This window comes from Telmatherina bonti (assembly GCF_933228915.1).
Source record: "Telmatherina bonti genome assembly, chromosome: 8".
NCBI lineage: Eukaryota > Metazoa > Chordata > Actinopteri > Atheriniformes > Telmatherinidae > Telmatherina > Telmatherina bonti.
In genome coordinates, this window is record NC_136626.1 from 37,430,986 (window position 1) to 37,457,793 (window position 26,808).

The 26,808-nt window shown below is 43.1% G+C and overlaps 1 protein-coding gene across 1 annotated transcript in view; it reads left to right on the forward strand.

Annotated features, from left to right (window-relative positions):
* Positions 1-26,808, forward strand: part of naaladl2 (N-acetylated alpha-linked acidic dipeptidase like 2) — a gene marked incomplete at both ends in the record, with an annotated part of 608,474 nt that overhangs the window by 25,599 nt on the left and 556,067 nt on the right. The window contains one exon of the mRNA XM_079244879.1: positions 26,108-26,375. Coding sequence (XP_079101005.1) covers positions 26,108-26,375 — 268 coding nt within the window. The remainder of the gene's footprint in view (positions 1-26,107; positions 26,376-26,808) is intronic.

Here is a 26,808-nt window from a genome sequence, read left to right on the forward strand (position 1 = left end):
TTGTTGAAGTCTCCGGAGATCGCCATGAATGAGTTTGGATGCTGTGTTTGTAGCCGAGCAACGACGGAGCTGATGACATCACAGGCTGTGTCTGGTGCGGTACCAGGTATTATATAAACCGCTACCAGAATAACACAGGGAAACTCTCTGGGTAAATAATATGGACGGAAGCTCACAGCTAACAGTTCCATGTCCTTTGTGCATATCTTACTCCTTTTTTTTTTTTTTTTTAAACTTTGTTTTTATTGAAAGATTTTCAAATTTTCAAACAGAAATAATACAAACATAACATAAAAGAACAGAACAATAGATGGACCGACATATACAAACCACAATTTACAGGCTGTGGGTGTGCTATACAGGGATCTTAAACACTTAACAACCTGGTTATTGAAACCGAAACGTTTTAGGACTGAATATAAAAATTCCCATCTTACGGAGTCAAACGCCTTTTCTGCATCGAGGCTAAGGAGCACAGATTCTTTGGATTTCATGTGATTTATAAGTTTAAATGCTCAGCGTATATTATCGTGTGTTTGTCTATTCTTAACAAATCCTGTTTGATCTGTATCTACTAATTCAGGAATTATATTTTCTAATTGTTTGGCTAATATTGTTGTAAATATTCTATAATCTATGTTTAGAACTGATACAGGTCTGTAGGAGCTGCATTCAGTAGCATCTTTCCCTGGTTTGAGTATTACTGAAATAAGGGCTTGATTCCAAGATATGGGTATTTCTCCGCCTTCCAGAACATAATTAAAACAATCCTTTAATATTGGTATGATCATTTGCCTAAAGCACTTGTACCATTCCGAAGGAAACCCATCTGGACCGGACACTTTGTTACCTTTAAGGTTTGAGATTGTTTTACTAATTTCTTCCTCTGTTATTTTCTGTGTAAGTCTCTTATTTTGTTCTGTGCCTATAGAAGGTAAATCTAATGAGTCTAGGAAATTTTCTACTAAGTTTTGGTCTGCCGCGGGTTGTTGAGAGTATAAGTTTGAATAGTAGGAGACAAAAGATTCTTGTATATTCTTTCGGTCATACTGTATTTCATTCGTTTGAGGGTTTTTAATTTTGTGTATAAAACGACTGGCTTCCTGTTTGCGTGTCCTCCAAGCAAGTAACCTCTTAGCTTTGGGTCCATTCTCATAGTAGTTTTGTTTGATAAATTTTGCTTTCTTGGCTACTTGGCTCTCGTACAGTTCGTTTAAAGTCCGTCTCGTTAAAGTTAACCGTTCTAAACTGTTTGCGTTGTTATATTTAAGATGTTCCTCTTCTAAAAACTTAAGCTCCTTGACCTTATCAGCAATTTGTTTCTCTTTATCTTTTTTTTTAATAGATGACCACATTATCAGTTTACCTCTGAGGACTGCTTTAGCAGCATCCCACAATACACTTGGAGAAGTGTTGTCCTTCTTATTATAATACATGTAATCTTCAAAAGCCTCTTGAGTATATTTCTGGAATTCTTCATTGTTAAGGTAGCTCGTATTCAGCCTCCAAACTCTTTCTTTTTGTTCAGTATCTAAATGTATTGTTAAGTAAACCCCCGCGTGGTCAGATATATCCCGAACACCTATATGACAATCAATAATCCTATGTCTGTCATAATTAGGCATGAAAAAATAATCTATTCTGGAAAACATTGAATGAGAGTGGGAAAAAAAAGTAAAACTTTTTTCACCTGGATGTAAGTCTCTCCATATATCTATCATGCCTAACTCTTTCAATAATTTTTTAGCAATTTGTACTTCTGGTTGTATCTTTTTTGTTTTAGATGAGACATCCAATGAAGGATTTAAGTGCAAATTCCAGTCTCCACCACATATCACTACCCTGGACATCTCATTGCATAATAAATCAAAAATCTTCCTAATGAATTTTTTATCGCTTCTGGGAGGCCGATAAACATTTAGTAAGGTAACCTTCTTGCGATCAATAAAACCTTTCACTAACACATGTCGGCCTTCCTCATCGGCCACCTGTGAGCTGAACTGAAAATTAACCCTGTTTGAAATAAGAATTGAAACTCCTCTTGCACATCCCCCTTTAAATGAAGAAAAGTATGAGTATTTAAACCATTTTTTAAGTTTTTCATGTTCAATATCTGACAAATGAGTTTCTTGCCAGAATATGACATCTTGTTTTTCACGTTTCATCTTAGCTATAACTTTACTCCTTTTAACAGGGCTTCTCTCTAGTCATTTCCTTTTTCCCAATAAACTGAATTATTACAGCAGATAAAACAACTTATATAGATAAGATATGAGTCAAAAAATGTCGGTCCATCTAAAATAGAACATGTTGAACAAATAACAAAATGGAACAGAAACAAATAGGACTTCCAAAGATTAAGTGTACTATTCACTTCTACAATGAGAGGGGAGTCCTGCAAAGACCAGTGAGCCCCCCTCAATACGGGCCATAACCTCTGACTTGAGTATATCAGAGCAGCTCGCATAACAGGTAGAACAGGCAAGCGTTTCCCAGTAGCAGGGTCAAAAGTTTACAAACATCTGAGGATTTGCAAAAACAAAATATATCTCACCGGTGATCAGAAAGGTGTAAATGTCAGGTTGTATGGCCATCGTTGCGTCGGAATTTCTTTAACTTTTCCTGAATGCGCTTAATCCTCTCTCGGTTGCGACGCGAGGTGCCAGCGTTTTGCCACGCAGATTGTGCCATCCTCCAAGCAGCAGGCTGTTTGGGCTTTGTTACTTGAGTGAAAGTTCCAGCATCAATCACTCCTTTCCTCTGTAGGTCAGCTGCGGCGTCCTGCGCGTTGCTGTATATCACTGGGCCGGTTTGGAGGTGAACACGGAGTCGTGAGGGGTGAAGCGTCTGGAAACGCACGCCTTTTTCTTTCAGCGTTTTTCTGATGGGGGCATATGCTCTTCTCTTGGCCAGTATATCGGTAGTGTAGTCTTGTTCAAAGAAGAGACGTCTCCCATTGTACTGGATTTGTTTCTTCTTCCACGCGGTTTGAAGCACGAGCTCTTTAGTCTTAAACTCCAAAAAGCAGAGAACGATAGACCTTGGGTTGGCTTCTTGAGGAGGTTTAGCAGCGAGTGAACGATGACATCTTTGTATTCCAAGTGGGTGGTCGGGGAGATCCAGTTCAGCTTTAATAAAACCTTCCACAAATCCCAACATGTCATCTTTTTCGGCACCTTCTTCTACGCCGTGTATTCGAATGTTATTTCGGCGTGAGCGTGCCTCTAGATCTGCCAGCCTCTCTTGAAGATGTTCATTGAGTTCAAGTGTGTGGGACAATACGTCTCTTGCATCCGCGCTGAAAGCCTCAATTTCAGCAACTCTGCCTTCAGTTTCATCCATCCTATTTGTCACATCCTTCATGTCCATCTCGATAACACCCAGCCTGTTATTCATTTCTCCTCTGAAGTCACTAAGCTCTTTCTTAAGTTGCCCCGTTGCTTCTGATAGCTCTTTGGCGATGTCCGTGTGTACTTTTTGTATTTCGGCAATGATGCTAACCCTCATAGCCTCCATGCTATCATCATCGGTTAGCTTGCTAGCGTCCGCGTTGCTATCCTCACTTTCACTCGGCGATAAAGTGTCTTCTTCGGGTTGTACTGGTGTCTTTCCTCGTTTCTTTCTTCTGTTATTTCCTCCTGGCATATTTTCCATCTACGTTTGTCTCTGAAATGTTGTGAAGTTTACAGGGGGAGCCAGACCCACTGGGAGCTGTTGGTTTTTGCGACCGCTCGCCTTTCCGCCATTTTGAAAGTCTCCCATATCTTACTCCTTGACAGTAACATGTCCAGGATGACACCAACGCTGGTTAACCAGCAATGCAATTCCACCACCCTTTAGGGGAAGCTGGAGCCTATCCCAGCTGTTTTTTGGGTGAAAGGCAGGGTACACCCTGGACAGATCACCAGTTCATTGCAGGGCCACACAGAGACAAACAACCACTGACACTAACTCCTAATGGCAATTTAGAGTAACCAATTAACCTAACATGCATGTCTTTGGACGTTTGGAGAAAGCCACAGTACCCAGAGAGAACCCACACATACAAGGAGATAACATGCAAACTCCACACAGAAAGGCCACTGTGCAAGCCTCACCAGCCAAGGATTGAACCAGGGACCTTCTTTCTGTGAGACCACAGTGCTAATCACCATACCACTCTGCAGCCTGTTCATGCAACCATGTGTCAGTAAATCACATAATACTGCACTCTCTGTATTCTTTCTGAGACCTTGTTAGCATCTCAAGCTCATCCATTTTGTTAGCTAGCAATCTCACATTACCCATCACGACAGTTGGAAGAAATGATTTAAATCTCCATCGCTTTCTTTTCTGCCTCACTCCCAAGTTTAATTAGTTGATCCTGATTGTAAACAAGTCTTTTGTTGCCATGGAGACTCAACATAACAAGTCTTGAGAGAACTAAAAATACACAGAAAAATCTCCCTTGCAGCATACCCTCCGAACCGGCATAAAATCCACAGAATAAAAAAAAAAAAAAAAAAAAATTGAGCTAATCAAGAAAGCAAGTCAGAGCTACTACAATTTGCTGCCATCAGACGGTGAAATGTAGAATGAAATGGAAAATATTGAATGGAAAATGGACAATACAATCTCCCTGGATGGTGGCCAAACTCCTGATCCAGGCTGGAGTATTTTTGCCAAAAGGCATGGCAAACAGCTGTCGTGCTTCAGGTTTCAGTGTCCCCGTGGTCCAGGCTGTGTGTTCTGTCGGTCTTTGTGGTCTGCACTGGCTCTCTCCGTCCCTCTGCCTTTTCTTCTGCCGAAGGCCTCACTTTTCCTTCCTTCCTCGCTTTTCTACTGACCTGCTGCTCACCTGCTGATTGCTGATAAGGGTTTGTCAGTGTCTGTTGCATTCAGGGGCGATGGGGAAACACAGAATTATGTGAAACAGTAATCACCACACACCTCAAAACAATCCTACAAAAACATCTGTCTAAAAAAAACCTAATGACACGACTGCATAAACTGCATTAAAACATGCATAAAAAGCCTTGTTTGTGTGGAGAAATGAAGCTCTATAGTGATGTTCTCATGTTTTCTGGTTGAGGTTTGAACAGTTTGGTTGGGATGCTGAGGCTGGTAGAGTCTTTTAGCTGAATTTCTCCCATCATGTTGCTAAGCTACATGTTAACATGGCTGCTTCCTGCTGTCTGCAAACATCTTCTGGACGGTAGAACCTCAACGTGTTGAAATTATATCTTTAGTTTATGTCAAACATGTTCAACAACTAAGTTTCAGCTTTAGTTTTGTTCATCTAGAAAACATGAACTCATAAGGATTGTGGCCATGTAAAGCCAACAGGTAAAATATGTATTTATTAATTTAGGCTTCACTAAAATATTTTATTGAGCCCCTTACCCTCCTCAACAATAGATTGAAGAGTATTTTAACTCTTGCAGTTCCTTTGTTAAACTAACTTGAGCTGTCTCTTGGGGAGATGGTGCATTCCTGCAGGTGCACTGTGGTGCTTGTGTGTGCTTGTGTGTGTGTGTGTGTGTGTGTGTGTGTGTGTGTGTGTGTGTGTGTGTGTTTGCGGCCTAATGCCTTTGGCATTAAAGCTTCATGAAAGTTATAATCCTCCCTCTGCACCGATATTGATTGTACGTAAAGGTTTATTCAGCTCTTTAAATCCCACACTCATTCATTCGACCAGTCACAGTAATGATAATCTGCTATGACTGCATGATGCCTGAGAGGGAAGATTTATTTTGTTACACTTAGAAATATGGAAGCTGATTATAGATTCTTAGCACAAACACACACACACATACACATCTAGGTGGGCTATATTCCTTGGATAGACCTTCCACTAACATAATACATTCAGTAACTCCTTACCCTGACCTTAGGTAGCACAACTACATGCTGAACAGTAACCCTGAACCTTACCGTAACTCACATTGACCCTAAAACCAAGTCTTGACCATAACAAGTCACTGTTTTTCTTGTGGGGACAAAATTGCAGTCCTCACATTTTAAATAAATCCCTATAAGTTAGTGTGCAGGTAGGATCTGGTCTTTCTCATGAATCTATAGATAAGTGCACACACACACACAGACACAAAGCCATGCTTAGAACATCCTAATTTACCAGCTGAATAAACTATTCAGTTGATTCACTATATAAAACGAAGCTCAGAGGGACACCAATGTGAGGTTTGGTGAAGATTTTTTTTCTGTCTGTAAACAACAATTAGAGCTCTGTCAGATGGGCGGTTCAGCAAGTGGAGACGGTAAAACTGGAACTAAGGGTGTATTCACATCAGGACAATCGGCTAGACTCAGTCCAACTGGGGACTCGGCTCAGTCGTAGGTGGGTGTATCCATGCTGACCAAGATCGTGTTAATGCTGGACTTCGGTCAAACCAGCCAAACCATTAGAATAATCCACCAGGGGGTTCAAAACAGAGCGAATTCACATAGATGTTAAAAAGACCAACTTCACAGCAGAAATAAACATGCAGCCTGGTAGAAAAATCCATTTTAGGTTTAACAGGTCAGGTTTACCTTCATGACAACTGTGGGGGGAGTGAATTTTTTATTTAAAAGGAACTTAATCTAATAATTTGGCATAATTGGGGCGTATCCTTTTGATTGACAGGTACCCTATATCTGTCTGCAAGAAGGCAGAGTTTAGCACTACAGTTGTTAGCCGGCTAACAGTGTGACTTAGCTTTAGCCCACCTACCTCTGTCAGCTGGTTAGCTCCAAGTTAGCTGAGTTAGCTATTAGCTACAGCCATGTTGGATTTTGATAGATGTCAGTCATTTATAACCACACTAACAGCCCCTGCTTTCCACTCTACCTCGTTGCCCATTGTTGGATTTTCCAACAGCGACGGCATTCGTGATGCTAACTAGATAGCAACAGTGGGAACTGCCACATGAGCTTCACTTCATCTTTTCAGGAACCATCTCTTATATACAGTTGTGGTGGGAATGGAAAAGACTTAGCAAGATGGAAATCCCAGCTGCATGTGCCCCTGCTTCTCCTGTTCCTCTTGAGGGATCATCTAGACCTGGATTAACCTCAGCCTGACTAAAACTACGCTTTATGTTTACTGGCAGTATTTTAGCATGCTGGGCTTTTATCTGCACTAGATGTTTCCTGCATGTTTTACAGAGCTGAAGTTGCACAAAATGAAGCAGAATCTGTTTGGTTGAGCTCTTGTAGCTTTTGTCTAACATGAACTCATGTAAAATACCTGGACAGGTGTGTCCGTCCACAGTTCCTCTTTAACTGGATGTAGACGTTTGTAAAAGGCCAGGTCATGATGAAAGCATGTGATCCACAGTGCTGGACGTATCTCTCATAGTATCTCTTTTTAGGTAATTTGATTAACTGACCTCGGTCTCAGACAGCCTGTTATTTAATCATGAAGTCTGATTGTTGAGATTACAAGATTGATTTTACTGTTCATTAATTAAATGTTGTAGATGTTCAATCTGTCGGGTCATAGTTAATATCAGCGGGATCTAATTTGAAATGCTGGCATATTCTATAGTTTTTGGGATTGTATTCTACACCAGATCTGCTTCAATGTGGGCCAAGTGTTGAATCCTTAAACAGGAGTTTGTGCTTTTATTAAAAGGTTCATTTGATGGACGGGTCCGTCCACATCACCAAACTTCCCTGCTTGTTACTGCATCCTGGAACTGGGACTGGGACTGGGACTGGGACTGGGACAGGGACCAGGACTGGGACTGGGAAAGGGACTAGGACTGGGACTGGGAAAGGGACTGGGACTGGGACTGGGATTGGGAGTGGGACTAGGACTGGGACTGGAACTGGGACAGGGATTGGGACTAGAACTGGGACAGGGGCTGGGAATGGGACTGGGACAGTGGCAGGGACTGGGACTGGGACTGGGACAGGGACTGGAACAGGGACCAGGACTGGGACTGGGAAAGGGACTAGGACTGGGACTGGGAAAGGGACTGGGACTGGGATTGGGAGTGGGACTAGGACTGGGACTGGAACTGGGACAGGGATTGGGACTAGAACTGGGACAGGGGCTGGGAATGGGACTGGGACAGTGGCAGGGACTGGGACTGGGACTGGGACAGGGACTAGGACTGGGACTGGGACTGGGACTGGGACTGGGACTGGGACTGGGACTGGAACTGGGACAGGGACTGGGACTAGAACTGGGACAGGGGCTGGGAATGGGACTGGGACAGTGGCAGGGACTGGGACTGGGACTGCGACTGCGACTGGGACTGGGACTGGGACTAGGACTAGGACAGGGACTTTGACTGGGGTGGGGACAGGGACTGGGGCAGGGACTGGGACTAGAACTGGGACTGGGACGGGGACTTGGACTGGGACAGGGACTGGGACAGCGACTGGGACTGGGACAGAGATTTGGGCAGGGACTAGGACTAGGACAGGGACTGGGACAGGGACTAGGAATAGGACAGGGACTGGGACAGGGACTTGGACTGGGACTGGGACTGGGACAGGGACTGGGCCTTGGACAGGGACTGGGACAGGGACTAGGACTGGGACAGGGACTGTGACAGGGACTAGGACAGGGACAGGGACTGGGACTGGGACTGGGACTGGGACTGGAAATGGGACTGGGACTGGGACTAGAACTGGGACTGGGACTGGGACTGGGACAGGGACTGCGACTGGGACTGGGACAAGGACAGGGATTGGGACAGGGACTTGGACAGGGACTGGGACTGGGACTGGGACAGGGACTTGGACTGGGACAGGGACTGGGACTGGGACTGAGACTGGGACAGGGACTAGGACAGGAAATGGGACTGGGACTAGGACGGGGACTGGGACAGGGACTGGGACAGGGACTAGGACTGGGACAGGGACTGTGACAGGGACTAGGACAGGGACTGGGACTGGGACTGGGACTGGAAATGGGACTGGGACTGGGACTAGAACTGGGACTGGGACTGGGACTGGGACAGGGACTGCGACTGGGACTGGGACAAGGACAGGGATTGGGACAGGGACTTGGACAGGGACTGGGACTGGGACTGGGACTGGGACAGGGACAGGGACTTGGACTTGGACTGGGACAGGGACTGGGACTGAGACTGGGACAGGGACTAGGACAGGGATTGGGACAGGGACGGGGACTAGGACTGGAAATGGGACTGGGACAGGGACGGGAACTGGGACTGGAAATGGGACTGGGACTGGAAATGGGACTGGGACTAGGACTGGAAATGGGACTGGGACAGGGACTGGGACTGGGACTAGGACTGGAAATGGGACTGGGACTGGAAATGGGACTGGGACTGGGACTGAGACAGGGACTAGGACAGGGACTGGGACTGGGACTGGGACAGGGACTGGGACTGGGACAGGGACTGGGAATAGGACTGGAAATGGGACTGGGACTGGGACTGGGAGTGGGACTAGGACTGGGACTGGAACTGGGACAGGGACTGGGACTAGAACTGGGACAGGGGCTGGGAATGGGACTGGGACAGTGGCAGGGACTGGGACTGGGACTGCGACTGCGACTGCGACTGGGACTGGGACTGGGACTAGGACTAGGACAGGGACTTTGACTGGGGTGGGGACAGGGACTGGGGCAGGGACTGGGACTAGAACTGGGACTGGGACGGGGACTTGGACTGGGACAGGGACTGGGACAGCGACTGGGACTGGGACAGAGATTTGGGCAGGGACTAGGACTAGGACAGGGACTGGGACAGGGACTAGGAATAGGACAGGGACTGGGACAGGGACTTGGACTGGGACTGGGACTGGGACAGGGACTGGGCCTTGGACAGGGACTGGGACAGGGACTAGGACTGGGACAGGGACTGTGACAGGGACTAGGACAGGGACAGGGACTGGGACTGGAAATGGGACTGGGACTGGGACTAGAACTGGGACTGGGACTGGGACTGGGACAGGGACTGCGACTGGGACTGGGACAAGGACAGGGATTGGGACAGGGACTTGGACAGGGACTGGGACTGGGACTGGGACAGGGACTTGGACTGGGACAGGGACTGGGACTGGGACTGAGACTGGGACAGGGACTAGGACAGGGATTGGGACAGGGACTAGGACGGGGACTGGGACAGGGACTGGGCCTTGGACAGGGACTGGGACAGGGACTAGGACTGGGACAGGGACTGTGACAGGGACTAGGACAGGGACAGGGACTGGGACTGGGACTGGAAATGGGACTGGGACTGGGACTAGAACTGGGACTGGGACAGGGACTGCGACTGGGACTGGGACTGGGACAGGGACAGGGACTTGGACTTGGACTGGGACAGGGACTGGGACTGAGACTGGGACAGGGACTAGGACAGGGATTGGGACAGGGACTAGGACGGGGACTGGGACTGGGACAGGGACGGGGACTAGGACTGGAAATGGGACTGGGACAGGGACGGGGACTAGGACTGGAAATGGGACTGGGACTGGAAATGGGACTGGGACTAGGACTGGAAATGGGACTGGGACAGGGACTGGGACTGGGACTAGGACTGGAAATGGGACTGGGACTGGAAATGGGACTGGGACTGGGACTGAGACAGGGACTAGGACAGGGACTGGGACTGGGACAGGGACTGGGAATAGGACTGGAAATGGGACAGGGACTGGGACTAGGGCTGGAAATGGGACTGGGACTGGGACTGGAAATGGGACTAGGCCTGAGACTGGGAGTGGGACAGGGACTGGGACTAGGACTGGAAATGGGACTGGGACCAGGACTGGGACTGGAAATGAGACTGGAAATGGGACTGGGACTAGGACTGGAAATGGGACTGGGACTGGGACTGGGACTGGAAATGGGACTGGGACTGGGACTGGGACTAGGACTGGAAATGGGACTGGGACTGGGACTGGGACTGGGACTGGAAATGGGACTGGGACTAGGACTGGAAATGGGACTGGGACTAGGACTGGAAATGGGACTGGGACTGGGACTGGGACTGGGACTGGGACTGGAAATGGGACTGGGACTAGGACTGGGACTGGGACTGGAAATGGGACTGGGACTAGGACTGGAAATGGGACTGGGACTAGGACTGGAAATGGGACTGGGACTGGGACTGGAAATGGGACTGGGACTAGGACTGGAAATGGGACTGGGACTAGGACTGGAAATGGGACTGGGACTAGGACTGGAAATGGGACTGGGACTGGGACTGGAAATGGGACTGGGACTAGGACTGGAAATGGGACTGGGACTGGGACTGGGACTGGAAATGGGACTGGGACTAGGACTGGGACTGGGACTGGAAATGGGACTGGGACTAGGACTGGAAATGGGACTGGGACTAGGACTGGAAATGGGACTGGGACTGGGACTGGAAATGGGACTGGGACTGGGACTAGGACTGGGACTAGGACTGGAAATGGGACTGGAAATGGGACTGGGACTGGGACTGGAAATGGGACTGGGACTGGGACTAGGACTGGGACTGGGACTGGGACTGGAAATGGGACTGGGACTAGGACTGGGACTGGGACTGGAAATGGGACTGGGACTAGGACTGGAAATGGGACTGGGACTAGGACTGGAAATGGGACTGGGACTGGGACTGGAAATGGGACTGGGACTAGGACTGGGACTAGGACTGGGACTGGAAATGGGACTGGGACTGGGACTGGAAATGGGACTGGGACTGGGACTAGGACTGGGACTGGGACTGGAAATGGGACTGGGACTAGGACTGGAAATGGGACTGGGACTAGGACTGGAAATGGGACTGGGACTGGGACTGGAAATGGGACTGGGACTAGGACTGGGACTAGGACTGGCCAGAAGTAAGAACAATAACACATCATCTGAAAGTTGTCTCATGTTTGTTTGTGAAAATTGTTTTAGAAATACGACGACCTTCCCTCTCCAACCTCTTTCTGCGCTCCATGCGAGCTGTTCACATCTCAGCAACACAAAGCTTTCTGCTCACCACTGGAGAATCAGGTGTCTCATTCGGATCTGAAGGAGAACGCTGGCAGGATGGCGCTGTGGAGCAGATCTGCTGTGTTTTACATGTTTCTGCTAGTGCTGAACTCAACGCCACACACTCGTAAATAAAGACTTTAGACGTGAACTTGTTCAGATTGTGTGAGGACCTTTAACAGTCACTGCCCACGTTTTCACATTCTGTATTACCCAGCATGCATTGCACATTTTAGCATAACAAACAAGCAACGCTCCTCAGCAACATTAGTGCAGTCCTGTTTTAAAATGACAAGCAGAGATGAAGCTACAGATGGTGTGCATCCCATACTTTGTGAATACCAATGGGATTATTTCATAATATCTGCAGGACAGTCCCAATATGAAAATGTAACATCTGTTGAAGCAAACGAGAACATCAGACTCGTCTACAAGCTCTTAGAAAAGGACAAAACCATCTGTCACCATCCCCAAATGACCCTGACCCCACCGCCTGCAGCCTTCAGGGGTAGGACTTCCCTGCAACAGGTTAGATGGTCAGGAACTATGACGTTAACCTCTTTATCTGAGAAAAAACACAAATAAGAAACAGAAAAACATTTTCATACCAACTTGTGTCTGATGATTTCCTGAAGTTTTAATGATCTGACGACTGTAACAGTGTTATTATTAGAAGCTGAATTAATTACATTAATGTGTGGCTCTTATTTATCCACACCACTACAGTGTGTCAAATTGTTTGATTATCATTGTATTTGCTCAAAAAGGATGAGAGAACAATGCTGAGGCTTCAGCAACACATCACAGCTTCAGTGCAGCCATTAACGTCGGTCTAATCCGACTCTTCCTGATGCGTCTGTGTACCTGATTCACATGAATGTCAGGCAGGGTCGCATACAGCTCTGCTGAGGACTGAAAATGATCCTTTTTCAGTCAGTGTCTTTTAGGAGTAGAAACAGTGGACACATTAAAATCCTCCATCTAATTTTAAGATTTATGGATATCTGAAATGAAACTTAATGCCATATTTGTGTAAAACATCCAGAACTATACCATATAGACATTCCCTCAGTAGTCACACAAACAACTTTTCCAGCTTGCATTTAGTGTGCAGTGGTCTGCACAGGGACAGCATAAACATGCCTGTCATGGGAAAGTCACCGCACCAGTGTGGCCGTGTGATTTGTAACACCCTCACCTAGAGTCCTAAAGAACAACACAAATCTGCTTTGAGCGACTAAAAGCTGCAGAAAAGGAAGTTCCCAGAACCAGGATCAGCAAAGACGGTTCAACAATGTATTTCCATGAATCAGAATCACGTTTTTAGCTTGTGATTAAGCTGGTCAATTTCAACACAAAATGTATGTTCCTAAGATCTGACATGTGTACAAAGTGAATCTAGTGTACAAACTGGTTGTTTTCACTCCACAGAAACAGACCAAAGAGTAAAAATAAGAATATAAGAAAGAAAATTATTAAATAAAACACAGAAAAAGAACCACGCAGTAAATTTAGTGAGGTGTTAGAGCTGTTATACTGTACTTAACACTGAGAGCCGTTCCACTGGGATTTTCTCAAGAGTTAGAAATCAATGTTGATGCACCAGACTGTGCCAGTTAACACAGATAGAGATCCAGCAGGACCTGGTTAATGGAGCGAGAGAAAGTCAGAGAGGAGGTGAGATTGATTTTGTTTATACCGACCTGCAGCACTGTGTAGAAAAAAATTTACATTTTAGATGCTAAATTGTCTTCCTGAAAGTGGGCGATCAGACAGCCATCCATCCATTGACTGCACCCGCCTTATCCTGAGCCCACAGGGCGGAGGAACACCCCGGACAGACGGAAAACAGGAAACTAGTTAACTTCATGTTCTACTTTACCACATACAGTGATTTCAGAGGAAATGAAAACGTAGGAAAAACAATGGAAGACAAACTTCATCAGGGATTAACTGTCATCATCTCAAAGAAAAATCCTGACAAATTTGAGACAAAAAGAGAAAAACCCTTCAGACAGAGGCAGCTAAATGTGTTAAAACAACACAATGTTTACTGCTTGCTATGGCGGAGCTTCCTCAGCAGAGAAGCTGGTGATGGAGGGAGGTGAAGGGAGGCAGGAGGAGAGACCTGTGGTGGCCGTCGGCCCCTGTGGTGGAAAACTGAACTTCTGTTGTATCCTGGGCCAGATATGTGTCGAGTTTGTTTCTACTTTATTTTGGTTTCGCTTGCTAACTCTTAAAACAGTCAGACTACAAGTTAGCCATTTAACAATATAGCTAGCTGTACATGCTAGTTAGCATGATGGGATTCTCTACTGCTGGGGGGTTTCTGTCATAAACATACCTGTAAACAACGCATTGGATACCACTTCGTATGTCAGCGGCGCTGCCATATGGATTCTGGGAATTACCTTTAAGAGGAAAGATGGTTTATTAGTTACAGTTTATTATTAGCCTCTATAAATGACCTTGGACAGTTGTTCGTCATAAAGTAGCCGATAATGTTGCTATCCCAAACCATATGCTGGAGATGTGCCATGTGTTGCTGCTGTTGAGATGTAAGGGGATGTTTTATTGATGTAATATATCTTCATTTTTATTTATTTATTTCTTTTAATAAATGTTGAAGTAGGGATACAGTAGGAAACCTGCCAGACCGTACCATCGTACCTCTTTTTCAATGATCAACATCTAACCTTGGTTTGTCTGGGTCATTGGACCTAAGGAAAATATAACGAAGAGACGCCTAACAGGGAAACAATTATAACTACACAGTTCACATGGAAACATTTTAGCAAATGAAAACCAAGATTTAAGTGACTTAATTTGTCGAAAAAAGTAATTTCTTTTCCATTTCTATTTAATTATGAGGCCAATATAACTATCTATGAAAAGCTAACAGTTAACAAACAAATAGAATAGTATGAATTTATAGCAAGAGAGAGGCTTTAAATAACAGACATGTACAAGTCGTTTTGCATTTATATCTTATCGATGTCTTCCAGCAAAAGCAACAGAATGTAAACATGCAATGCTAAAGCTCGCTGATTTTAGCGAACTAGAACACAAATACGAAACTTGTTGTTTCCGTATGGAAACAGGCACACAAACACTGTAGGTCAGATTTCCTACTTTTCTATATCATCTTCCAGAAAAATCAACAGTTTTTAATGTTGATATCATTTGAGACAAAATGCTGACATGTTTCAGCTAATTTCAGCTAGCCTGCAAAAACAACATTTTTCAACAGTTTTGTTGAACACTGCTCTAAATGGCAGAAAATCCAACAGGGGAAATCCTCAAAATCCTCATGATAAGACAGAAAAGAGGAAAATGAATGCTAAGTTACTTGGTGAAAAACAACAGACAGCTCCGTATAGCTGTTGCAAAATGCTGAGCAAGTTGTCCTGCGACTGTGTTTTCATGGTGACAGAGATGGGATGCACACTTGCATAGAAGCTGAAACTAAAGTTAAAAGACAACAAGATGCAGCTGCATTGTGGCGATGCTGCTATACTGGTTAATCTTCTTATTCTATCTGCACTTTTCTTTCACATTTTCAAGATTTTCAGCTGTTTACAGTAAAATCCGCATTATAATGCATGATAAGTCCTGTAATGTGGTGCATTTATATTTTTTCTCCCAGATTGTTCACAGTATGACACTGTATCACAGTAATACAGTAAAATACCGATCAGATTTTACTGTAAATACATATCGACGGCTGACAGTGTACAGTGTGAGTGCAGCATCACCCCCAGCAACACTGCAGACCTGAGTCTCCAGTAACATGAACTGGCAGAACAATCATGGCTGGATGTGTTACATTCAGTATCAGTGTTGTTGTTGGGAATAAAATCCCAATAACAATGTCATTACACCACCATCGACTGACATTGATACCAATGTTGGTGTTGATATCAGTACCATTGATTAATGTTGATACTGACGCTATAAAAATTTATGTCAACAGTAATTAAGAAGCTTTTTCTCTGGGTTCAGGATGAGAAGCCGTTTTAGCTGCTATGGACCCAAACAGATGTGTGAACAACTGTACTGGAGCTCCAGTCTCACACCTCATTACCTGTAAAGTCCTACAGCAACACCAAGTCAGGAACCAAGCCCAACATCTCTGATCTGGTCTGACAAAGTATCCCCACTGGCGCCCACACTCCAAACTCATAACATCAAACTCTCTTCGAAATGAATAAACAAACATCAGGATGACAACCGGCAGGGAAAAATGCTTTCTGCCATGTTGGCTTTTGGTCCATCACAGTTTTATACAGAATACATGAAACAAGAAGAAAATTAATCTCTCACATGTGATGTATACCTTCTCAGAAATGTGGGATTGTACGCAGATCGTGTACCCAGCCTGAACACAGAAAAAGAGTGTTACTGTCACAGAGTGACGCCTTGTTTGACCACATTCAGCTGGGCGTACGGAAACATTTGCTGTGGCATTGATTTGATAAGCTTCTGCAATGTGGGGGGGGGGGGGGGGGGGGGGGGGGGGGGGGGGTACTGGTAGAGAACTGAAATGTCTTAACCTGCACGGTTCACCAGTATCACTCCACTAGTTAGAAAATGAAAGATGAAGACTTTTCTAGAATAGATTTAGTCCTTCTGAAAGAACAGCTACTGTTATATAAGGATTAGCAATGCTAACTCAGTTCTATGCTAGCTCTACTTTAGTTTTGAGCTCATGTGGGACAAACGTGACGGATCAGTGCTGTGGTCTCCCGTCATCGAGTATCTTGAAGATATGTTTTTACTTTATATGAATCAGAACTCCACAAGTCACATATTTTTGATCCTTTTACTCTGAAATAACTGGTTGACATCCAGATTACTGAGCTTTCCAACAGCAGTTAAATGCACCATGTACACACAAAGCTTCGAGGCTCCCCTCGTGCACTTGTAAACCTATCTATGTGTGAATGCTGTTTTGGCCGTGCATACGTGCACACGTTTAATGCTTTGTCTGCGTAGAAGCCTTTGTGAACATAAACATGTTGGATTTGTGAGGTAAAAGAAATTGTGTAACATTTTGATTGTGTAATTTTGTGATTGTGAAAGTACAAATGATGTTGTGCATGTTATTTCTAGATATTTGTGTTTGCATTTGAAAATACATTTGCATTTTTTGCACAAATGGTTTACAGAGTTTACAAGCCCTGTGTTATACACATATAAAGACACTGAGATGATTTTCTCTCCACACATCTGGCTCTCTTCGCTGCGCCGATCAGAGGTTCAAAGGTGACGAAGCCTTTTCCGTTGCTGCTTTACTTATCAGACCTCTTCTGTTTACATTTTATTTAAATCAGTTTGCCAACGTGATAATGTGAGACACGAGTGTGTTTCGGTTTGATATTTCCTGCAAATCAGCTCTGCTGTATCAGAGCCGAATGTTGGAAAAATAGTTTGATTGACATGAAATAGCTGTTAACTCTCTAAATCCTTCACTTTAACTGATCACAGCATCTTACTATCACAAAAATACAGTTTACATTTGGCAGAAGGTGTCATTTCATATGAACCATTAGAGCCACTAAACATTAAAGAGCTGAAACATTTGGAATTATTTGTCTTTTTCTTTCAAACCTTTTATTTATCACACAACAAACACTAAACTCAGACAAAAGTAAAGGGGGAAAAAACGACATGAGGTCTAACTGTCTTATTTGTGTTTTTGGTTTCCATTTTTCACACATCTGCCCGGTTTCAGCTGTAGTCTTGCGTCAGTTTGTTCCTCAATAAAAGCCTGTTTTACTTTGTTCCTCCTCTCCACAGTTCTCGCCTGTAAGATGCAAACTATTATTCCCAATACGAGCAAAGTTGAATTAAAATGTAAATAAACACGTAGAGCTCTTCTGTATTTCGTTTTTGACCCCTTTCTAGAAATCTGTGACCTTTAGACAGTCCCAGAATAACTCGGCAAAGTCCCCCACCAACCCACAACTCCTCCAGCACAAGTTGGATGTGTGACCATGTTTTGAAGTGATAACAGGAGAATTATAATAAAGAATCTCCACCTTCCAGTCAAACTCCGTTCATGTGAGGCTGTTGGTTAATTTATGTCCAGTTTCCAGTGTTTCCTCCCAGTATTCATCTGTTAGGATTATATTTGCTTCCAATTCCCACTTTTCTTTCACAATGACACCATTAATAATGGATTTGTGTTGTATTTCTTCATATAGTTTGGAGATTGGTCATTTTTTTATGTTTGTCGCTTGTTGTAACAAATATATTCAGTTTCTCAACTTTCCTTGAAATATTTTGTCATATTATGGTTCTGGAGGTGAATTATTTGTAGTATTTGCAGAGAAATGACAGGTGATGTGTTGGACAGTTCAGGGGCATCAGAGGAGCTGAATATGTAGCAAGAATACAAACAAACATCAGTGAGTGTGAAATTATAGCTTTACGTCTCTTTAACTTTTAACCATGCCGCCAGATCACATTCCTTCCTAATCCTTGCTATTTCACGCTAGAGGTGACCTGTGAGAGCTTTTCAAAGTGCATTCAGTCTCAGGGCAGCGAGTCTTAAAGAAACTCAGGATCACCTGGTGTTCCTCCATTCAACCAGGATTCTTCCAGAAAGCTGCCAACCTTCCCAGCTGTTAATCTGTCGGGGCACGGAATTAACACCGTCGCGCCTCATCAGCTAAGGGGCAACACGGTTAGCGTGATTTAGTCTGATTAAACTTAAAATGTGTTTTTAAGTCACCTATTTAAGTAATTAAAGAGGAGGAAACAGAGTGAGAACCTTAAGGCTGGAAGTGGAGAGCAAATGCTGGAGCTATATGTTATTATTAAACCTTAGGACTATATATTATATACTGTATATTATATACTAATATATATGACTATATATTATGAAACTAGTTGTTTTCAACCCTTTTGTTTCAGGCTGTTCCCTGTAGTAACATCCCTCTCCCTGATGTGACTCAAAGCCACGTGTTCTAGAGAAGAAAATGTTGATTTTTGCCACCATGACGAGACAAACTGATGCAGGGTTGAGAAGCTCGCACATTCTCTCTATTTGTAGTTAAAAATTGATTAGTCTATAAATTTAGTCTATATATTTTTAAATGAACTGTTTATTTGCTTTTTAACATTAAAACAGACTTGCTGGTGTTTAAACTGAGCACCAGAATGAGAAAGAAAAGAGATTTCAGTGACTTGCTCTGAATATTTACAGGGATTTTCACACCGGCTCTACTTTCACACAGATGCACCTAAACAGCAAGCATGGCACCTGAATAACGAGTTTCTCTCATGGCACCTGTGCACAGGTGCCCGGCTTTCAGCAATTAACAATATGACAAATGCAAATGGAATAAAAGAAATCAAATGTGAGTAACATGCATGGAAACAGAGAAATCAATTGTCTCCTGAACAAATGGATGAGCTATTAAAATGATTGTGTCCCACTGGAATATATTATGCTCAGCTGCTGCCAGCAGAGGCAACAGCAGCCGGGATCCTAGTCTGCTCACAGCTCCCTCCCTCACAGGTCGGTTATATCACAACGTGCATCAGTAAAATGTGATTTATCTGCCAGCACTCATGCTTGGAGCTCTTACACATTATCATCATAACAAACATAAAACTTGCAAAAAGTAGCAAGGAAAATAAAACCATGAGCACTTGTCCAAAGTTAATGTGTTTTGTCTTTCCGAGGAGATGATGGAATGATGATAAAAGCTCCCCTTTGAAGCAACGTTGCATTTTCTATCATTAATGACACAGAAGCTTTTGACTTGCTCAGAAATTTCAGCTTGTGCATCGGGGAGTAGTTTTTGAACTGTTGTTTCACATCATGGTGAAGAGACGTTTCTTCTGCCCGCTTGTCTGTGATCGCCGGAATAAAGAATTAATTAAAGCTCAGCTGCCAAAATGACAAGATAAAAAAACATTACAAAATGCTTTTCATGAGACAACGGCTGCTCGCTGAAGTCTGAATAAACAGTTTTTCATCACTCTCGGTGGGATAGAGAGGCTTCAGAAGAGACAATTCAATCCACTCATCAGATAAAGAGAACCACCAGGCTTCAAATACAACTGTATTAACACTTCAAAACAATCGGAGCATCTCTGCAGGCACAGGAAAGGTTACACAGCATGGAAATAACACACATTATCTTCTTCTTTTGAAGTTTCCCAAATGCCTTTTGATATTATATCCCCTACAAAATGAATACATATGATGTCCTCGATACCCATGCACAATCCTATTAGCTGCAAGAAAATGTCAAGGAGACCCACCTGCCCTAAAAAGCATACGTCTCCACATGATATTGATGGGCTATAACCTTCTGAAATGACAGGTTTAGTGGAGTCTGAACTGTGGATCCATGACTCATCAGTTGGCATCGTCGTCCTGATTGACCAGATTTCCTGATGAAATATTCCAGCTCTAGTTTCATATGTTGACATGGAAACAGGACAACAAGTCACGTTAACTCATCCTTCTGACTGAAATGCTTTGGATTGTTTCTTTACTTTATTGTCTTCCAGATGTAAACACGACCAAAACTGCAGGTTATTTTCTAGTAATAACAGGAAAATTGATGCCATTAGCTTGATGTTACGGACCAAGCAGAAAAGCAGCAGGACATAGATGTTACTGTTTACCCCAGGAATGAAAAAATATTCCCAAAACAAGAGTTTAACTAAACAGGCTGACCAAAGAGGCGACTAAATATGACTAGACTCCAAATGAGAAGTAAAGAGTCAAACGAATAAATGAATGAACATAAACTAACCTCCAGACACCATCTCCATCCCCACAGAGAAGCTTCATCATGCAATATAATATTACATATCCTGCTGCTGTCAAACAAATGCTGCCAAATGGTATGCTATTGCACACACACACCTGCACACACCTTGATGCAACCCATCAGGAATCATCCCAAACTTCCTGATTACCGTGCCAACTTACATTTTGGGTTTTTAGATGTTAATTCCTCATTTGATTGAGACGTTTTCATCAGAAGCAGTAGAATCCATCAGCAGTGTGAACGACGGAGCTACAAAGAGTCACAAAATGTCGCAGAGTGGTGGTTTATACTGCTACTGAATTAAAAATGTACTGTTTATGAGTAGCTAAGCCGTGGGCCGGTTCTGGCCCATGGGCTGCTAATTAAATGGCCCTGCTTGACATGGTCCCACTTTTCAATCTTCTGCCCCAACGTGTAAAGACAGAAACACATCAGCACGGTTCATGAGCCGTCACAACCGGCTCATAAACCAATCATCTTCTCTGAAAATTGTCTCACTCCACTGTCTTCCTTGCACCATGTCCTTCTGCAGGGACAGATGTCCATCTTTACACATCAGGGTATCACTTCTTTTACTGACCCCCACCAGGAGCAGCGATAACCTCATTGTAGCCTTGCTGATAAGCACGGGGACATTTTAACTGTATTTATTATTCATGGAGAAAATAATATGTATGGTGGTGACTGTACATATCATTTAGTTGTTGGAAGTACATTTCATCACATGGAAAATGACAGAATATAATGAGGACTGTTGTCTTTTGTTCGGGAAAGGTGATTGGTGTAAACCTACACTATTCACACATAAAGAACCACTCATTCAGTCTCTTTACTGAAACAAGATTAATCACAAATTATTTACGGTGTTTCTCCATTGGACCACTCGGGCTGCCTTTGTCAGGGAGATTCTCTTGTCATCATACGGGGTTCTGTCTGATGATTCGCACCTTCCACACCCGGGTAGAGCTGCCTGATGGCTGAAACCATGGCTTGTTATAGTTGGATCGACAGAAAGATTCAGGTTCCTTCTATCACAGGCAACTAAACTAAACAAATCTAATCTAATCTAATCTAATCTAATCTAATCTAATCTAATCTAATCTAATCTAATCTAAACTAAACTAAACTAAACTAAACTAATTAATCTAAACTAAACTAAACTAAACTAAATTAAACTAATCATTGAGCCTTTACAGCGGTATCATTGGTTGATCGTCTCTCTCAGCTTGTATTATATGACAGTTAAGTAACTTTGCGGCTGGGAAATCTGTGCACATACACATCATAGTTCATTATATAAATGAACAGATTCAGAAACATGACTTCTGCTAATGAAGGTCAAAAGCTGCATCAGTTTGAATGCTTCACTTTTTTTCCCGTTTAAATATGACTGGTGGCTTTAATGAAAAGAACCTGATGTGTTTGTGGATGTGGGAGTTAAGAAAAACTGTACTGCATCACACTAGGGTTACAGTCGAATAACAAAAATACACACAAGTACACACTCTGAAAAACACAGCTGTGTAGACTGACACACACTTAGAGAGACCCTTCAGACATGACGTGTCATCAGAATTGGCCACGTGTCCCAGACTACAGGGAGTCCTTCCAACAGCTTGGCTTGTGAATGAAAGTCTAACACACACACACACACACACACACACACACACACACACACACACACACACACACACACACAATGCCTCCTGCTGCTGTTCCTGGTGAGCTATGAGACACAGCCGCCGACTGGAGAATAGAGAGAATAGCACTGTAGTGTGACTTTGCCATACACTGTGGACTGATATCTATATCTCCTCCTCCCTTCAGGACACACTAAAGCTTTATCATACTGATGTGCTGAAACAACACACACTCTGACAGGTGAAAGGAAAGTTGTTTCTTCTCACACAAACAGCTAAAACACATGAGGGCCGTGCTAGTAAAATGACTGGAATCTTGGTTTTGTTGTTGGTTGATGAACTGAAAGAGTTTATTAACTTTTGTAGAGAAAATAAAACTGAATGCATGAAAGTATAAATCACCATGTTACCCCGATTTTCACTGGATGCATGTGTGTGTGTGCTGCCGTTTCGCTCCAACCTCCATGGCGTGGAGCGTGTCAGTGAGAGCGCCCGCCGATGCGATGTGCATAACTGCATCATGAAATCACACCTTGTTTTAAAGGGTTTATTCTTATACAGCTTGTTACAGACAGCTTACCTGCCTGAATGGGTTGTAGCATTAAAAGAACTTCTTTTCATGGTGAATGGACTGTACTTATAAAGTGTTTTCTACTCATCTAGACCACTCAAAGCAGTTTTTCACTACATTCAACCATTCACACACACCCAGACTGCACTTTTACATTTCATATCCTAAGAGCCAGATCTACTAAGAATGGTGAAGAGTGATGTGCTATGTGGAATGTTGCACGTGGGGCTGAACCAGAATAAAAATGACTGATTGCTTGAGACTCTATGTCGAGATGAGGGTTTTGCAGCATGGCGAGAAAACATGACCTGCAGCAAAGACTGATACACTAAAAACAATGCATGGGAGCAAATTTTACAAAAGTTAATGCTGTCGGTAAAACAATGCAAACAGCGGATGAAGTAAAAACATGTTATTAGAAGGTGAATAAAAGACAAAACAGGTGGAGGGTGGATGTACGGTCACCTTAAAGAGAGAAAACATGATGAATATGACACAGTCGCTTGTTTCTAATAAAAACTTTTTTACGAAGGATTTTATAAACTGACCTGTCTACAAGTCAGCCGTCTGAAAACTCATCAGCTTGGAAAACAGAAGACTGTTTTTCAAAATAAAAGCATCATGTTCTGACCCGAGATGTTTTGCAAATGGGAGCAGTCATTTGCTCTTGTTACTGTAAGAAACCTCGCCACGCCCCACACAGCATATTGACTGTGGGGGAGGTTCTAACTATCAGTGCATCCTGATAGTAAATCAGTTTGTACTTTTATTTTTTCTTGCACCTGCAGGAGTTTAGTAAATCCGGGCCTAAGTGCATCGCTCTATCACACATATTTATACCCTGTAGGACACATCAGGAGGCAACATGGGATTCTGTGTCTTGTATGTAATCAAAGGAAACCTGGAACTGAACGACTGATTTTCAGGTTGAAGACGACTATGAGCGAGACTACTGGGTCAACACTATCAACATTTCTCAGCATACCTCGTCATATCTCGACCATGCCTTCTCCTTTCTGCTCACAAATCATCTGAGGTGTCATGTAAAATCTTGTGATTCTCCACTTCCACGATGAACGTCCCTCATCCATGATGAAGACAAAAACACTTAGAGCCCACTAACTGAACTCTAACCTGGTATCACCGGTAATGTTTATCACAAACATGCATGGGGATTTTATTTTGGAATTTACCGTATGTTTTACACTGCTGCCGTGCCAGATTTCTCTCTGGTCCATCTGAACTGCTGAGATTAACATGATTTTTATGCACACCATCAAAAATAGACGTGGTGTGTATATTTAGCAGGGAGCTGCGACGAGGTGCTTCTGGGATGCGTTGGACACACACTGCGGTGTGCACGGTGCGAACCACATCATTAACTAAAACAGCCATGATTAACTGCAGAGGTTGCGGTGCACTTCCACCTGCTGGAAATTGGCCTCACAAGGAGGCTGGTTACTGGTTTTTCCTCTCAAGGACGACATTTCTGGGGTTATGTCCCGTCTGTCACAAATCAGTTGCTGTTGGCTAAAATTGACCCTTTGCAGCTTGAATTAATCTCCAGCCAGCCGGCCTCCAACCAATGTGCAGGAAATCTCCAGCTGCTCCACTTTGTCTGCTTTTATAAGAGTGAATATTGTTCAGTGTAGATGGACTGGACTCACGTTTGCCTCTGGAATATGATGTGATCTATTTCATTTAATTGTATATGTCAAATACAAGCTTTGCCTAGTTTTCTGTTTTGGGATGATATTTCTTCAATGTATCAACATTATTGCATGCTGGGATATTTTAATAATTAGCTAAGTCTGGAATAAAATTCAAGTGGAAATTTCTACAATATGTTTAGGTGTTCATCTTTTTCTCTTTTGTCATTCACTAGTGAGACAAATCCAAAGTGATCTTTTCAAGGGCTTCATAAAGCAAACTATAAGAGTCTACAAACCTTTAAAAAGAAATAAAACAAGATTTCTTCGGGCATTATGGTCATTTCCTGAAACATCTGGGATAACATGAAATATTTTTCTTTATGCTGCTCACTTCCAGGAATTTACTCTGTAATTTCAACTACATTCATTTTTCTTATTCACATCATTTTGATCATCTAAATGCAAATAAAAAAAATGGTTGATCTCACCCTGGCTTGCTATCAGATTTTAAAGTCTTTATATAAAGAGAGTGAAAAGAATCATTTTTAATAAAAGTTAGAAGTACTGGGACACGATCTAAACTTCTGATTAAAAATCAAACTACGCTTAATAAAAACGAAAAACGAAGAATTATTAACATCAGGTGTTGATGTTGTAAACATATTTATTATATGCAACATCATCCTTTACACCTATACTACCCAGTCCTTATGCAAATTAGGTGATGATGTCATTTAGCGACTTCTAACGATTGTTCGGACAACCAAGAGCTACTTTTTCCCAGCATGGTGTTAGTCATGCTTTCACTAATGCAAAAAACCTTATGGAGCATTTAAATGTCCGTATCAGCACCGTTCCTTTTGTATGATCTCCAAACTGAAGGTTTTTGCTAATTGGTCCCATGAAGACGCTTCAGACAGACTGAACAGATTTAATCCTTCTCTACTAAAAACACAGGAGAATCTTTTTCTCCTTGTAGAAAGAACAAATGATATTAAATAAACTCTCAATACAAAATTTAATCTTTCAAAAAGATGCTTTAAAGATGAACTCCTCCCACTTCAAAAAAAGATTACCCCCTTTTGATGCAAAAGAAATCCAATACCTTCCACTTTAAAGCAGATCTTATGAAGAGATCTCATATTTTCCTGCCTACATGCTCTGCTCGGATTTTTTTTCTTTTGTTTGTATTTTTCCAGCCAGTGGCTAAAATACCATCCGAGCCAATCTGGGCACGTCTTTATTGGTGAACTTTAGAGTTCAGCCTTCTCAGAGTCAAAACAATAAAAGAGAGTAAACATCAAGAACCAAACAAACCAGGAGCGAATCAAATAAGGCTGGGATCAATTTTTATCGACATTTCTTTCTGCAATTAGGGAAATATGAATGGTGGGGTCTGGAACTTCCTACGAGGAGTTTAAGTTTGTTGGAGGAAGAAAAAGGATGTTCATGCTTAATGAAAAGTTCTGACTCAATTAGTGATAAAACAATATGAAATAAATGTGGCTTTCTGCTGCTTCCAGGTCTTTCTCCAGCCTTTCGGATGAGAGTGAAGAATCCAGAGCCAGGTACCTGTACAGGCAGTGGGTCGGACTGGGTTTGACCCAAGTCCAGCTCTCCAACCACACAGTTCTCTACAGCTTGCCTGGTTCTACACCCAACACCATCACTGACAAGTCAAGTCACCAGTGTTTCCTACCGAGTGGGGTCCCCTGTGACCAGCGTGGACGGAACGACCTGCTGAAGCAGCAGTTTGCTTATGCAGCATATTCTGCAGTAGGCACTGTGCAGGTACTGTCCCTCATTCTGTGTCCAACACCGCTTTTAGTTTCAGTGTTTTCATTGTTTTTTTTTTTTTAAACAGACACTTGAACAGAACCAACAACAACTAAATATGGCAAAACCACTATATTGCACACAGTTGCTTTACTCCATACACACGAGGTCGGAGATAAGGGAAAACCAATATATAAATAAAAATCCTACAGGGTCAACTTAACCAGGTAATTTTCTCAAAGTATAATAAATATGTGTGTCAAACATCACTGAAGTTTTATACAGCTTTACAGTACAGCTGTACAGTTCTATTTTCATGTGTGCCAACAAGTCCATCACCAACATCTAAAAGACGGTGCTTCTGTGTTTTTCCAGACAAACAAAATAAGTTGCTGTGTGCTGAATTTTGACCTTAATTGCTAAAATGACATGATGTTGCCTCCCATGA